This window comes from Panthera uncia (assembly GCF_023721935.1).
Source record: "Panthera uncia isolate 11264 chromosome A1 unlocalized genomic scaffold, Puncia_PCG_1.0 HiC_scaffold_17, whole genome shotgun sequence".
Lineage (NCBI taxonomy): Eukaryota > Metazoa > Chordata > Mammalia > Carnivora > Felidae > Panthera > Panthera uncia.
This window is the reverse complement of record NW_026057577.1, coordinates 112,884,907-112,902,113: the sequence shown is the minus strand read 5'-3', so window position 1 is coordinate 112,902,113 and position 17,207 is coordinate 112,884,907. Positions and strand designations below refer to the sequence as shown.

The window sequence follows — 17,207 nt, the reverse complement described above, 5'->3', positions numbered from 1 at the left end:
GAAAGGAGAAGGAAAGGAGAAGGAAAGGAGAAGGAAAGGAGAAGGAAGAAAAAATTCAAGATGAAACAAAACAGCAACAGCATCCAAAAAAATCAGCCTAGTCCTCTGTCCTCTACGACACACTGCCTCTCCAGAAACATTTCTAAGCGAGGGAGGGATAGAAGAGATGGCCAAGCAAGCACAAACTACGGGGAACAGTGTTGCCAAGCAGAAAGTCAAACTGTTTGGAATTCTCCCCTTTTGTTGGAATCAAACCAGAATTGTAGAGAAGGACCTCAGAAAATATGCCTGCTAAGTTGAAAGGGAGTGGTCTCCTTTAGACAAGCTCCAGTAGCAGCTCCGAGCAGAGCTGCAGAGAGGTGCGGGCCACCGTGGGTCACGCCAGGACCTTTCACCTCTGCAAATCAGAAATAGCTGCCACTTACAGAAGTACCAAGTGGCTGTAATCTCTTTAACCCAGTTACTCTGTACTACGTTCATTCGGCGGAGGCAAGAAGAGTTTTGAAAAGCTGGCATTGGAGAAAAACGAACGGAACCAGACTAGAAGTTTTTCAGCGGTGGACCACGCAAAGTCCTTGCTTCGTATACAAAGTCCCAGCCCAATAACTGCAGAGCAGTTCTTTGACAGCACTTTAACAGTGCTAGAGAGACTAGGCTCTCTTTTCAGTGCTTCCTATATTCTAACTCAACTCTGATGTAGGTACTGCGATTGTGCCCATTCTGTAGATGAAGAACCTGAGGCACAGAGACTGCACAGCAGGTAAGTGGCAACCATAACGTGAATGCAGGCAGTGTGGCTCCAAGGTCCGTGCCCTTAAGCATCCTCCGCGCAGCCTCTCGGCCCAACCACAGACTTCGCAGCTGTCTGGTGGATCTGTGCCAGGCTCTGGAAATACAAGCAGGCCCACAACCCGGCCCTGCACCGTGCCACACTGTGCTTTGCCCTGTGACACATACGGGAACAGAGGCCTGAGGCGGGGCCACAGCCAGCCCACTAGCACCTCTGTGCCAGTGCACAATGGGTACCTCAGCCGGCTGAGCAGGAGCCGGATCCTAGCCACACCTGCTCCCTTGGCCAGGCACTTCTGCAGTGCCCACTATGTGGAACTGTCTAAGGCGGCGCCAAGAGCAGCCCTGGAAGGAGACTCAGTTCAGTTTTCATAGTGAAGGGCTGGAAGAAGGAAACTGAAAGGAGACAGGAGAGAAAAGGGCCATTCTCCAACCAAAACCTATTTCTGCAAATAGTTCTGACCGTTTTAAATAGGTACAAGTCAGGATCACACAGGCCATATCAGCTTTATTAACAAAACATCCAGATTACTAAGCAGCAGTCCCAGACACAGCACATGCACACTAACTTCTCGGGCTGCCTTAAGAAAAACTCCCAGCCCCGCAAGCCGCCTGAGACTAGCTTTCAGTCCAGTTCAAAGGCCCCAGCCTGGGCCATCTTCAACAACTTCTGAACTCCATGCTCAAACCACCAGTTCTCCGCCCTGGGAGTCCGGTGCCGGCAGGGACCCCAACCCTGGGAGTCCTCCAAGGAGATGTGGCTTGTGTGACAGATACAACAACCGAGTCTCTCGAGAGTCCAGTCTCCTCCCTTGGAAGCTCAACACCTCTTAGAGAAGAGCAGGCAGAGAGTCTTAAGAATCAAGTAAATGAGCTATGGGTTTCTTCATCTAAACTAGGAGCCCCTCCATAGCGCAACTAGCTTGGATTTCACCTTCCCCGAACTCCCTAACCAGAGAACTGCCAGAGCTAGTTTCTGGGAGGAAAGCGCCTATCTGATTCCATCGTCTTTCACACTACAGTTACCCTCACCCCACACTGCTCCGTGCCTTCTCTCCAACAAGCTAGGCTCACACCAGTCCCTCCACCCCAGTCTTTCCAGAGAGCCTTCTCCCGTGGTACATTTCCTTAAGTTGATTAACCTTTCCAGGTCTCAGTTTTAACATCTGAAAAACAAAGCTGATGTAAGTATCTACTTCACAGGGCCCTTAGAAAGCATCACCTTCACGGTTGGCAGGCACTTAGTGAAATAAGTCAGAGAAAGGTAACTATGGCATGAGTTCACTTATGCGGATGCAAAAAAGGCAAAAACAAGCTCATGGATACATAGAAGAGAATGGTGGTTGCCAGAGGCAGGGTTTGGAAGGTGGCAAAATGGGTCAAAGGAGTCAAAAGATAAAAACTTTGTTATAAAAAGTCCTAGGGTGCCTGGGTGGCTCAGTCAGTTAAGCGTCCGACTTTGGCTCAGGTCATGATCTCACAGTTCGCGAGTTTGAGCCCCACATCGTACTCTGTGCTGACAGCTCAGAGCCTGGAGCCTGTTTCACATTCTGTGTATCTGTCTCTCTCTCATTCTCTCTGAACAATAAACATTAAAAAAAAAAAAAAAAAAAAAAAAGTCCTAGGGATGAATGTACAGCATGGTGACTTTAGTTGAGGACACTGTATTGCATATTTGAAAGATTGTAGATCTAAGATGTTATCGCAAAAAAAAAAAATGTAACTATATGGTGAAGAATATTAACTAGACTTATTGTGGTTTCATTTTGCAGCTTATACGAATATCATTGTGCTGTACGCCTGTTACGAACATAAGGTTATATGCCAATTATACTTCAATTAAAAAAAAAAAAACACCTGTTGGTATTGGCAGGTATTTTCTGCTAGGACGGGGAGTAAGAGGAAGCCACGGAGGAGGGGTGTCTGGCACTGTTCTAGAGTACATTATTTCGGTTGATCCTCACCAAACCCAAGGAGTTATTCTTACTATCCTCCACTTTGCAAATGGAATAAAGCGAAGCACTGAGAAGGAACTTGCCAAAGATCCAGTGAAGGTGCTGGAGTCAGGCAGCTTACCCGGCAGTTAAAATGGTAGAATCAGCAGCACTAAACCATGAAACTCCCCTCCACCTGCAAGAGCTTTGTGAAATGTCCCGTCCACTGTGCGGCCCAACTCGATTCCTGGGAGATCCTCGAGGATCTCCAGACCAGTCCTACTCCTCAAGACTCAGGGTGAGGAGTTCTAGCATCTAGCTCTACTACTCCTTGTCAAGGGCATTGAGGGACCTTCACCTCATTCACTGAGCATTTCGGAATCTTGATCAGCCTCTCACTCGGAGCCCCGCCACGTTCCTGATGACCTGGCCATCCGTGAGCATGCTCCATCCAACACCACGGCTGTCTTTCTTCTTCCCCAACCCTTCCATCTTTTCTGCTGCTGACCAACCACAGCCACACGAGAGCTTCCCCTCCGGGAACAGCTCTACCTCTGTGATCTTAAGTTCACAGGCCCTTTTGTCGGACCACATTGAACTCCCAATGACACATTATTCAGCCTCAAGATACCAGTTCCTTGCACATCCTTTACTTCCTGTTTGCCCTCCTTTCAGTAACTCAGCTCATGGTCTATGGCGTCAACCATTGTCTTGCCATGGTCCTAAATTCCTCTATCCCGTTATCCACCCATTGACTCATGCTGGAAAAATCCTAAACCTTAATCTAAGTGCCTACCTCTTGAAACCTACACCCAAACAGCTATAGAGAATGGAAGAAAAAAAATTCCACCACCCTACATATTTGGGTCATTCAGTCATGGCTTTTGATGTCAACAGTCTGCAGCAACCAACACTTTGGGATCCCTGGTCATCACTCCGCCTCATACCTCACTGAAGTTTCAACCCCACTCAGCTCAAACCCCTACCCCACCATATTTCAGTCACCATCAGCAAAGTGACCTTCTCTTTTACTTCACCAGCATTTAGCCATCTCAAGTTGGGTCCCATGTAAAGAGGAAAGCCACTCCTCCAGTTCCGGCTCTGGTGTCTGCCCTTTCACGGTACCATTCCTTGACAGACTTAACTGCAGCAGTGTCCTCTTCTGACCTTCCGCTAGGCCTGAGTGCCCTGGCCCAGGTCAACCCTGATGAAAATCCAGCGGCCACTCTTCAGTCCTTATTTCCATGATCTCTGGGCAATACTGAACACCACTGGCCACTTCTTCCTTCTGGAAAGTCTCCCTTCTCAGCCTGACTCCACTCCCCAGGCTTCCTTTCGATCTTCCAGTCCTCTCTCAGCCTCTTTTTCTGGCTCCTTTCCTTTTTTCTGATCCCACACAAAAAAAGGAATGCCCACTATGTGCCAGCATTAACTGAGGCACTGGGTTTCCTCGGGATTCTTCTCTTCACACTCTACACAATCCTCCCTGGGCGAGCTTGTTCATGGCTGTGGCTTCAGGTATCACCTAAGTAGTGAAGACTGGGAGGTCAGATGTTAGCCAGACCAGAGTTCAAGTTCTGCCAGTTTCTCTTGGTACATGCTCTGTGAGTCTTTAGCCTGGATGGGAGAAGTCCAGTCGCCCCGATGCAGCCTATAGGAAGACCACGTGAAGAGAGATGACCCAGGAGTCCACAGTCTCCCAGCACCCAGCTATTTGGGGATTCCCAAGCACAAATGCCAGACAAGTATATGAAGACTTGAGGTGACCCCAGCCACCATGTGACTGTAACTTCATAAGGGTTCCGTAGCAACAACAGCTTAGCTGAACTCAAGTTACCTCCCGATTCAGGAGTAAAATAAGTTGTTACTGTCTGAAGCCGCTCTTAAGATGGTTCGTTAGCTCACTAATGGATAACCAGAACAGTTATCAAACCAAAAGCGCTAAAATCTTTGTTCTCATCTTCTACATCCAATTACGAAATTCCGACAACCCTTAGAAGCATCTACTTTTGGGCATCCCTCCTGCTCCTACCTGGTTGTGAATACCATCATTTCATTCCAGGATCAGGATGGCATCTTCCTAACTGGCCTTCTTGCTCTGGTCTGGCCTCCCTTTCTGATCCTTCACAGTGCAGGAAGATCTGACCAGGTCACTCCAGGCTAACTTTGAAGGTTCCCCTGAGGTGACCCCAGCTGGGCTCTGCAACTTCATGTGGAGCCATTGCTCTCACCTCTGCCCCAGTCACACTGAGCCCTGGGAGCTCCCTGAAGTGATGGGGTTACTTACCCCCGAGTCAGTGCACAGGCTGTTCCTTCTGCCCAGCCCTGCCTGTCACTGGGCCAACTTGCCTTCAACACTGCAGATTAACAATGACTCCTTTGGGAAGCTCTTTTGGGCCCTCAAGTTTCCTTTCATAGGCTCCCTCAGTTACCTTTGTTTTCTTCTAAGTGGAATAGGCCACTCCAAGATGTAATTGCTTATTTTTCGCCTCCAAGAGTGGAAGTTCCCTGACAACAGGCCAATGTCTCACTCACATGTATATCCCTAGTGCCAGGGCCACATCGGAACATCAAAGGCTCATAAAAATTGGAGTTGTTTGAGTGAATGACTGACAGAGTTGCCCTGATGCAATTTATCCCTTAAGTAAAATTAGAAGAATGGGAGAGATCACTATTCCAGGAAGGATATCGAAGGACTAAAAACTTTTGAAATGAAATAAACATTTGAGGTCACCTAATTAATCCCATCTTTTTATAGATGAAGAAAAAAGTTAATGAGACTGACTGGTTTGCCCAAACCTCCACATCTGGTTGGTGGCAAAGCCAGGAACAAAATCAGGTCAATTAACTCCCATGGTACCACTTCAGCATGTCAGAATTTAAGTGAACCACACAGCTGAATAGTGCAGGAATTTCAGAATACAGCCAAGAACTTCTTCAAGTTTAAAAAAAAAAAAAAAAAAAAAAAAAAACAAAAACAGCTTTGGACAACTTTAAATTTCTCTGGAGTACATAGCCATCAGAACAGGTAGACAGAAGGACGGACAATACAAGAAGTATAGGTGAAGACATAAAATAACTGGAACTCTTATACTGGTAGAAATCTAATTGGTACAACCACTTTGGAAAACTGTTTTTGCAGTTTTTAGTAAACCTGAACATAGATATACCCAACGAACCTGAAATTCCACCGTACCCAAAAGAAATTAATATTGCCACCAAAAGTATGTGCTAGAATGTTTGGACCAGATTCCAATATCAACTGAGAAGGGTCTAAATGCCCAACAATACAACAGATAGACTCATAATTACATTGCAATGAAAAATAAATTGCTGATTAATGCAAGAAGGATGAATCATAGGCATGCTGAAAGAAGTCGTAAGTATATTTTGACTCCATTTATGTCAAGTTCAAAATCAGGCAAAACTAATGTATGTCAGTGCTGCCTGGCATGGGACACAAGAGAGCCTTCTGGAGTACTGGAAATGTTTTACATCTCTATTTGGGGGTGATACCAAGACTCAGGTACATATACATTTATCTAGACTGAGGCATCACAGTAAAGTGCACAATTAAATTGAGTGAATGAAAATTAGAAATAAGATATTCTATTATAAAGCTAGCATGCACCTGTGCTCAAGTAGTACAATGTATTATCTCATTCAACCCTCAAAAAAGCCCTCAGTTTTGTAAATAAGATTGTTTACTAGTCACAATTGCGGTCTTAAAAAATCTGAATCAGAATAGGAGGGAAGGAGGAAGTTCAAAAAAAAAAAATCAACACTTCTCTTTGGGATTTTTTTTTTTGTGAAAGAAACCAAAAAAAAAAAAAAAAAAAGTTTTATCCAAGGTCAAGGACTTTTTGATGTCTAGCTCTTAAAGAGTACACAACGTGTTCCTACACAATGTTTAGTTAACGCCACAAAAATTGTACACTGCCAGTTTTGAAGAAAACTCTCCAAGGTGTCACTGATGGGGGCAGGAGGTGGGAGAAATCAAGGACATACATAGAACCTCACTTTATCTACACTTGCCTACCCCTCCTTCTATCGATGCCATTACATTGAGTCCCATGGACTCATACCAATCAGTTCAGAAAAATCTAAGGTGATTTTTTTTTTTTTTTTTTTAAGAACTTTACAGTTTCATTATGTTGTTATCACAGAGGCAAGCTCTCATGCTGTCTGAATCTTGCAAAGGAGAAAATTGGAGTGATTTGTCTTAGATTAGGTTCCTGGTATTTGGGGTTTTAGAAATAAGTACATTCTAAATATATACTTATATCCATACCAAAAAAAAAAAGGAAAGAAAGAAAACCTGGAGAATATAGGAATATCATCTTTTTATTCTGCTAGGTAATGACATTGAGAGAGACACTATCATTCACTATCATTTCAGAATAGACAGTAGATTCTAATACCTACAAAAAGTTGGGAAAATATTGCAAATTTAAGTCTGTAAATTTGTAATTATTTTGCAACACTTTCCTGATTTTTCTATTTTGCTATGGACTGAGATTTGGAAAACACCTTAGATCACACAGGTAAAAGGAGGAATACCTAGGAATCAAATACACAACTTCAAGGTTCTTTTCTTCTCTGCTGCAATGATAGGTACAGTTTAAGATCACGGACATGTCACCAACCCTTATAACAACCGAGGCAACTGTGATTACTCCACTCCTCCTGACCCTCAGTTTCCCCAACCACAAGACAGGAACAAACATTCCTACACCTCTCAGGGTTGGAGAAAAGTCTAAAGGAACAGTAGAATCCCATAGTAAGCACTTCCTGCAGAATCTGAGAGTAAATTCTCAATCAATAATCATCATCATTATCACTAACTTTATTACACAGCTTTGACTTAAACACTGGCTGATTATAACCAGGCGCTGTTCTAAGTACATTACAAATATTAACTTATTTAATCAGTGTCAAGAGCTTTAAAATGCAGGTAACTTTTGACCCTACAAATCTACTTCTAGAACTTGATCATAAAACAAAAATACCCCAGAATAGAAACACTGGATGTAGCAATCCCTTTTAGAAATTTGCCATGTACATCCACATATTAAAGGCTGTGCAATAAAGAAACTTGTTTAACTTTGTCTGACCCAGTTTTTAAACTTCCTTGGCACTGGAACCCCTTTTCATACTAAGATGTATTTAAATACCACAGAACTACGACACTTGACAATATACTGGCATAGAATATCCAGGAATTTATGCAGAATATTCAATTCAGTGTTATTTATAACAGCCCAAATCGGGATATAAAATATTCAATGGAAAGGTGATTAGTTAAGAAAATTATGGTCAGTATTATAATGCAGAAGATCAATGAGGAGAAACTTAAATTTTAAATATTCATAGATGTAAAAAGCAGGTTATAAAACTCCCTTCATTACGATGCAGGGTTGAAAATGTTAACTGGCTCTTTGTGGGTTACTGGATTACAACTTTGTCCCCATCGTGCTTTCCGAATTTCCATTTACTTTAATAATAAATACGTTACCAAAATAATCCACATCCTTACATAGGCAAGAATATGTGTATGTAGATATACATATATTAGTAGGAATACAAAATGATTATCAACTGTAAGATAGGAATCCTAATACTGAAGTGCAAGCTTTATAGGATTTATTGTGTAATACTAACAAGTAAACGTGTACAAACCACGCCTCCAAACCAACACCTATTCTCCTCCGAGCTTCTCACAAAATCCAAATAAGATCTCTACATATAGAAGCATGAATGTCATATCCAAACCAGAAATATGAAAAACCAAGTATCTACTGATACATACAAGCAACATTTATTGATCTCGAAAACAGAAAACATGTTTCAAAAAGGGTGGTATGTTACCATTGCTGTAAAATTACATTCACCACATCGTTAGTATATTTGTTATACGTACATGCAAGTATGCAAGTATAGAAAAGGAAAAAAACAGAATGCTTGAGAATGAAACCCACTAACCGGCACAGAGAAATGGGAGCAGCAAGCTTTAGCTCTAGCCTTAGAGTTCTTTTGTTTTTTAAAGCAGAGTTTTGAAGTCAAAAATCACAAGATGGTAACAACTGTTAATCAGAGAGGTAGGTACACAGAAGTAGGTTGTGTTGCTTTCTGTATTTTCCTGAATACTTGTACTCAGGAATATTTGTATTAAAAATAAAACTCTGAAAAGGTTGTATTTTGTTTTAGTTCCTGACTCCATGATCAGGGGACTGATTAGGAACAGGTATAGCCCTTCTGTGCCTCCATCGATGGTCCTGGGAAGACTCTGGACGGTCATCCACTTTCCCCAAGAGTGAGGCTAGAGAGGCAGCTAACGCTGTTGAAAAAACCCCAGGAATCCCTCTTGGGGAGACACGGACACAATTACTAGGAGATAAGTCCTCAACCCTGAGAGAAGCAGTCCAGAGGTCAGAGCAGTGCTCAGCAAATCTAGGTACAAAGGAACCTGATAAATAGACCATTCTGCAAATCCAAGTTTTCAAACAGTTCCTCTCAAAACCATGTAGTTGTAACGCGGCTGTGAGCCAAAAAGCAAAACGCCAACCTTTATGCAAAAGAGTAGAGGAAAATGGATAAACAAATGAAGGCCTTGTCACCCCAAGGCACAAACTCGGGCAGTTGCCCCAGCAGGAACTGGGCTATCCCTGAACTCCTGGGAGGGCTTCTCCCGAGAAACCAAGTGACCACAATCAAGTGAGCCCTCAATCGCCAGCACTGTGTCTATGATTCATGCTGCCCCTCTCATCCTCTCAACAACTATTATTAGGTGGGCGGTCCTAAGGGCTTCTAAGCATGGGCTTGGAATCCGCCAAGCCAGACTCACTGGCTAACTAACACTCCACTGGCCAATATGCCACCGTCCTGAACCTCAAGTTCCCTCTTTCCTAAAGCAGTGTTTTTGTAAGATGGTAGCATCTGATCAACACGACTGATGGGGAGATTAAGTCAGGCGACAAGAGTGAAACGCTCCGCACCACACTTGGTACACAGTCCCCTCTTTGATTCTGGTGGTGGGCAAGAGGGCCAGGGACCCTGCCCTGATGCAGGTGACAGAACAGCCATCACCCTGGGCCACTCAAGGGAGAGTCACACATTGCTAGCACTAGAAGTCAGAAGTGGCTACCTCATTTGTGAGGCCCAGTGCAAAATGAAAATGTTTGCAAAGCGTCAAAAATCAAGAAGATGGTAACCCCAGAGCATTAAAGTAAGCGTGGGGCCCTTCTAAATGTAGCCCCCATGGCCACACGCCCTTGAAGACAGCCCGCTAGAAGTCCATGTGCTCAAACACTTCGCAGACACTTGAAAATGAAGGTCGACAAGCACGGAGCTTCCTAAACTCATCCAAACGCTTGAAGCATTTGGGGAGATGCCAGGGGGAGAGCCACAGCATAACGAAAGGGGGCTGAGGCTTAAAAATAGAAGCCCATCGTTAATTCAATTTGTGAGAAGTTATCAGAAAAAATACTGTTTGTTCTCCGTGACAGTTAGCAGAACTCGCTAAAAGTCTTTCCAGTCTACAAATTCTTAAAAACAAAGCCAAACAAAACAAATACGTTCTTTATACTTAATATCAGGGGGCTGTGCCCAACTGAAATCTGTAAGCAAGAGGCTACGTGGGGCCTAGGGTCTGCTGGGGACAGCCTCCCTCCCCAGGCAGCACTTGGTAAAGGAGCATAGAGGACCTCAGAAAAACTGGCAACTACCTCCTCCATCTCAGTGACCTCTTCAGAAAAGAACTGGGGCTTGTGACAGGGAAGAAGGTGCTCCTGAAGTGACAGTAGGGGGCTAACAGGGTTGCCCAGAAATCCATTTGTGGTCACTTGATGAAACATTAGATGCTGAAGGTCACCTCAGTGACCAGAGTCAGGACACTATGGGGCAGGAAGCTCTGGACACATTTTTAATATTTATTTTGAGAAACAGAACATGCATGCAAACAGGGAAGGGGCAGAGAGAGAGAGAGAGAGAGAGAGAGAGAGAGAGAGAGAATATCTGAAACAGGCTCCAAGCTGTCAGCATGGAATGGGATGCTGCAGGGGCTCAATCCCACAAACTGTGAGATCATGACCTGAGCTGAAATCAAGAGCCAGATGCTCGACTGAGCCCCCCAGGCTCTCCCCACATCACAGTGTTTTCTATCCAGCCTTCTCCTTAACACTCCATTTAGCAGGGCCAAGTCCTTGAGAACGAGAGAACGTGGATCAGTCTCTTCAAGTCTCCTGGTGTTTTACCCTTTACTTAAGCAGCAGCACAGTATTTACGTGAAAAACATTGTAAGAATCTCAACCATCTCCCAATAGCTTTTTTTTTTTTTTAATTTTTTTTTAACGTTTTTATTTATTTTTGAGACAGAGAGAGACAGAGCATGAACAGGGGAGGGGCAGAGAGAGAGGGAGACACAGAATCGGAAGCAGGCTCCAGGCTCTGAGCCATCAGCCCAGAGCCCGACGCGGGGCTCGAACTCACGGACCGCGAGATCGTGACCTGAGCTGAAGTTGGCCACTTAACCGACTGAGCCACCCAGGCGCCCCCTCCCAATAGCTTTAACACCAAGCTGGGAGGAAGTCCGCAAGCCCAGCTCTATTACTTGCTAGCTGTGTCAGCCTGGGGAAACCACCTCTCTACTGAGACTCATTTTAATACCATTTCTCAGGAAAGTGCTTACAATGCTGTCTGGCACATAGTAAGTGCTCAGTAAATGTTAACTGGTTTATCCTCATAACTCATACTTAACTCCCCATACACACCCCCACCATGCCAACAAGCATATGGCTTAGGCTTCCAGAGGGCATCAATCATTTCTCCTGTGGGTCTTTTCCTAGGAGTCCTATTTCAAGACTTAACACCGCAGCAATGGGGGTGCTTGGGTGGCTCAGACTATTAAAGCATCTGTCTCCTGGTTTTGGCTCAGGTCATGATCTCTTGTCTTCGTGGGTTCAAGCCCTGCATCAGGCTCTGTGATGTCAGGGCAGAGCCTGCTTGGGATTCATAGTCTCCTACTGGCTCTCTCTCCTCTTTCTCTGCCCCTCCCCCCCACTCACAAGGTCTTTCTCAAAATAAACCTTAAAAACAAAAAAACAAAAAACAAAAAAAACAAAGGACTGCAGCAACAGAATCTCCAGAACCAGAGCTAATGCCTCTACATCAGTTACTGCTTAATGGTACAGATGTTCAACCATTTTTGCAATGACAACTCCAGATGGTTAATCTGCATTTGCATTATTTTAATCTTATGATTAATAAAAGAATATTTACATGACTAATCCAATTACAGTTAGGACTAAACAATGTTTGGCCTGTGTGTTATAGTCCATTTGTCCACAGTCCGAACACATAGCTTATGTTCAGAGTCCTTCAGAGTTAAAAAGCAGCACACTTTAAACATAATGAAACACCAGATTCAAATGGGCACATTTACAACTTACTAGAACCTATAGGCTCCATTCTTTGAAGTACATCAGGAGTTCCTGTTCTTGGTTAGTCAGCCCAAGTTCCATCACCATTTACAGAATAAAAACCAATCTACCTTCTCAATCTTCCCCACTGACACATAAATCTTTCTAATGGCAGGTACAGCCTAGGACCAAAAAACTAGGCTGGGTTCACCAATCTCTACAAGAAATCTAGAACCCTGGCCTTAAATTCCAAACACAATATATAAATGCAGTGATCACTGGTTGACCACTAAAAATGCTTGATTAGTCATGTCTGCTAATTGTCACATTTTCAAGTCTAACTCTGCATTTTAGTTCACAAGAAAACAAAGACACATAAGATGAGAAACCTAGGAGAAAGCCAAGGAGCACATTAGAAGCTGTCTCCTCTCCTATGCACCTTATGCAACCTGTCCTGCCACAGACTCCCCTAGAGCCACGAGCCTGGCAGTCCCACAGCCAAGGGATCTCAGCAGGGAGCTCGTCCCCCATGACTTTCAGGGCCATGCACAAAGCAGGGGTTCCATAAATATTTGTTGAATGGATTAATGAAAATATCTAAAGGTGGTTTATTTTCGTAAGTATTAAACAAGCAACGGTCTTGTGACATCCTACTTGCTGATTACTGCTCCAAACCTTTCCACATCCTGGCACTAGTTTAAAAGTTAGCCCGATATTTACCAGTGAGAGGTCGTTAAGGTCTTAAGGTTTAATAATAAGTAATGTAATCACGATACATTAACATTTCATATCTGAAAAACAATGTGCTGTTTATATAAAGCCCTTTCCCTCCATGATCTCATTTAATCATCACGGGCAGGATACAAAGCAGAAAGTTTTAGGGTTTTGATGCCAGGACGAGGAAAAAGGTAAAATCCTCACCAATCGATGGGAGTGAAGACAAAGAAAATTTGAAACTGAAAGGAATCTAGAAGTTGTTCTTGTGCAACCTCCCAGGAAAACCTGGTAGATGTGTCTCTCTTTCACTACAACTTGATTTTCTCCTACTTATTCAAAAAGCTCTGCACACGGTCTTGCTAGGTCTACCTGTCAAAAGAGAGTAAGATTTGTATTTCTCTGATGATAAGTGCTGTTGAGCATCTTTTCACATGCCTGCTGGCCATCCGGAGGTCTTCTTTGGTCCATCCATGTCTTCTGCCCATTTCTTCAATGAATTATTTGGCTTGGGGGTGAAATAAGTCAGGCAGAGAAAGACAAACATCCTGGGATTTCATTCATATGTGGAATTTAAGAAACACAATAGAACTGAGGGTTGCTGGAGGGGAGGTGGGTAGGGGGATGGACTAAATGCGTGATGGGCATTAAGGAGGATACTTGTTGGGATGGGCCAGGGTGTGGTACGTAAGTGATGAATTACTGGGTTCTACTCCTGAAACCAGCACTACACTAGAGTTTAAATAAGTTAACAACAACAAAAAAAGGGCAAGATGCTGGTCCTGCCTATTGGAACAGGAACAAAATCTTTACCCACAGACCTGACACATGTGAACATGGCCTTTAAGGTCCATCATGAAAATGGAGAAAAGGTATGCGGCCTCCTACAACAATTTCCTTAACTGGAAAACATGAGATTTTTATATTTAAATTGCCACCAGGCTACACAAATAATCTTGATAATCTTGAAGTGTAAAGGATACATTCTGCATTCCCTAGAACAAAACACCTAATCCAAACAGATTTTATCTGGTCTCAACTTAGAAGCCAGTGAGAAAAGTAGAATTGTCCCTCTGTCTCATTCATTTCAAATACTGAACACTGGCTGATATTTAATTATTTAGAATTAGCAAGCTAGCTACTATATCTCTGAACTGAATTTAAAAACCCTGTCTTAAATATTAAGGCATTATCCCTGTCCCTCGCCCTATTGGTCACCTCTAATTGAGAATATTTAAGAAAATCAAAAGCAACCTCAAAGAGCAGAGAGCTTCATTTGTTTTAATATCCACAGTCCTATTAAAAGCTGTTAAAAAATAGCACCTGTACTTTTCTCTGTTCTATTCTCCTCCAAATCTAAAAGGTTAAGTGATGACATCCCATCCAAAGAACAATGGACAATACATACAGCTCCCTCTTCCAGTTTCCAACAGCAGCAAGAAAAGTCAAGTACCTGATTAAAAAAGAAAAGACAGCACACACCAGTATTCCTGTCAAGTGCACGGACAGGGAGCTCGCTCTAGCCCACAAGCTCAGCAAAATCCGAAGAGCGAAACTCTTAATGAAAGGAGCATTTTTTTTTTTCCTGGAAGTCAAAGAACTTGGGAGTTGGTTTTAAAAATGAGATCCCAAATGCAGTCAACAGAATTGGGTTTTTTTCCCCCCTAGAAACTGGTTTCTAATACACACCACATAAAGATTATATACAGGCAAATAAGTCCATTTGAAAGGCAAGAAGAAAGGAATGATGTGTGGCACCTCGTTTCTTCAGAGTTGATAAGAAGTAAACACAAAAGACCACCTCAGGAGAGGTGTGTCTTTTTAACTGAAAAATTAGATGGAAAAATTGGACTTCATCCTTAAGGCTTTTCTTAAGTGTTTTCACAGGGGATACTTGGCACACTCATAAAAACTGACTTACTTCCTTTAAGACTTTTCTCATCTCCAATGAGTAGCCAATGATTTTTATGTAACAGTTTCACTACAGCTGTGATTTTTTTTTTTTTTAAAGCTTAAAGGGACAAAATGATATTTTTAGTACCAATGCAATAGGACGTGTGGGGGCGTGGCAGGTAAAAATCAAAAAGCTGTGTCAAATTTGGGGCCCAGTGATTGTAAAACAAACCTGTTAAATTGACAAAGAAATGAATCTACTTTTAAGGTACCCTAAAGCCCCACAAACATTCATTCACCAACTTCAGACAATCCACCTAAGTAATAAACCAATTTTCAACCCCCAACCCCCAAGTGGTTAGGTGGTTTTGGCACCTCAGCTTTGTGATGCTATTTGAAATTTAAAATTCACCCAGTAAAAGAAATAAATACAATAGTCAGAACCACCTGACTTCCTTTTTAGGCACTACTTAAGTATCCAATATTAGCTTTCAGTACTACAGGTAATTACCTTTCCTATTTGATTAATTATCCCAACAAACTCTGGCTTTGAGAACTACAAAACAAAACCATAGCATTGTATTTTACAGACAGGCTACAAAATAATCGGTTATTTAATTCAGAAAACCTAAGGAACACTTGGCAACTCAACCTACATGACACTTCTAATTTTAAAGAACACTCACAATCAGATAACCTCCTTAAACTGGCTCCAGTTGTGGGTGGATAATGTCCCTTTATCACAAAGATAACTGACATCAACCAATGATCAGAATTCCAACTCAGAATTTTTTGTCTCTGCTCCACACACAAGGTCATGCATAAACTTCAACCAGCATCCTCCCCCACAAAAAACACAAAAACAAACAACATCAAACCACTAAGCTTTAGGGGAAACCTCTCTTTCACATAAACTAGAATGAGTCCAAATACGAGAAAACATTACAAAACCAGCCCGTATCCAGCGTTTCTTGATCATGAAAGCATTCACAGTCTTTCTTAGAACAGCATTAAGTTTAATTCCTAGAAGGCACTAGCAAATCTCTGCCAGGCCAATCTACAATCAACCGTCTGCATGTGTCCAACAAGATCACAGAAGGGTCAATGTTTTTAGCCAGCTACTTCAACTCTGCGTAACAGCGGTAACAAGGTAAACCTGGTAATTGTATAGGACTGAACACAGCCAATGTCAGTGAGGATCCCCCTGAACACAAACGTGCAGCTCTAGGGAAACAGAATTTCTGGAACAATACATGATGCTTGCATAATTCCACAAAAACTCGAGTTCATTATCAAAATAATGTCCAGTCCCAGCATTGTGCTGACACTTCCCACCTAAACTTCTCAGCACAAGCCTGGCCTAAAAAGCACAGCTGGGATCCAGGGCATAAGCCACATGCACCCACCACAACAACGGTGGGACAATGCCTGCCCTTACCCAGTCCCGACAGGACCGCGATGCAGTTTAGTCCCGTCTACTTTACGGTAATGTGCTTTTAAAACCTCACCGCGACCGAGGTCATAGCTTTAGAGATCTAATAACAACCAAATGACTGGGGCTGCCGGGCACTTAGTAAGCCATTCTGGTTATGGCTCTTTAATAGTACCTGGAGTTCTGCTAAAAGAGAGAGCAGAAAACTCCTACCTCCCGGGAAAGAAAGTCCTCTGCAGGGAGCGCAGAGGGAAGCAAAGAACCCGATTTCGGGCAGGGGATGTCCCCACCTCCGCGGCCCCATCTCCCTGGCAGCCCCAGCACGCCCCTCTCCCCGCAGCGCGGTGGCCGGGGCCGCACGTTTACCTGTCAGCTCCGCCACCCATCTCTGCCCCGCCAGCCGACCCTCCGAGTCCCAGCAAAGCTCTAGAGCAGGCTGCAGGAGAAAGAACCCCAAAGGCATCCCATCCCAAAGAAAGAAAGCAAAAAGGCTGTTCCTCCAGGCGGAGGGACATCGGGCACGTCGGACCCAAGAGGCGACACGCCACCCCTGCCCCGCACCTACCAGATAATCCATGTACAGAAACGCCTCAGTTATTCGGAGATCAGACATCCGGCAGCCTAAAGCATCCGGAACGGCTCCGAACCCGGAAAAAAAAGCAGCTTCTCTGGCTGCGAGCGAGCAGCCCCTGAAAAAGCCAGCAACAACGAAAATAGCCGAGAGCGGCCGAGCAGCCGAAGATTACACAAGGGGCGCGGCGATTGGCCGGGCGGGCGGGCAGAAGGAAAGGAGAACGCTCATTGGCTGCGGTGCCTATAAAAAGCGGGCCACTGCGGGTGGCAGGAGAGAAGCGCGGGAGCGGCCAGGGCGCTGGTTCCTGTGAGCTGGGTGGAGGAGGGCGGGGGCTAGGGCTGCGCAGGCGGAAGAGCGAGCCGGGAAGAGCGGAAAATCTGCCGGTGCTGCAACTGCCCGAGTTCTGCGTGCTTCCGTAGCCGCCTATTCGGGGTAGAGCGGAGCCGAACTGCGCT

The 17,207-nt window shown here is 44.0% G+C and overlaps 1 protein-coding gene across 3 annotated transcripts in view; it reads right to left on the bottom strand.

The window, feature by feature from the left end:
- ARL15 (ADP ribosylation factor like GTPase 15) overlaps positions 1 to 16,911 on the bottom strand; it is a 409,306-nt gene extending 392,395 nt beyond the window's left edge. For all 3 annotated transcript variants that reach the window (XR_007461467.1, XM_049648078.1, XM_049648077.1), the window contains exon 1: positions 16,744 to 16,911. Coding sequence is in view for 2 of the 3 variants with exons in the window: in XM_049648078.1 (XP_049504035.1) it covers positions 16,744 to 16,791 (48 nt within the window). In the remaining variant the exon portion in view is untranslated. The remainder of the gene's footprint in view (positions 1 to 16,743) is intronic.
- Between the last annotated feature and the right edge of the window lie 296 nt (positions 16,912 to 17,207).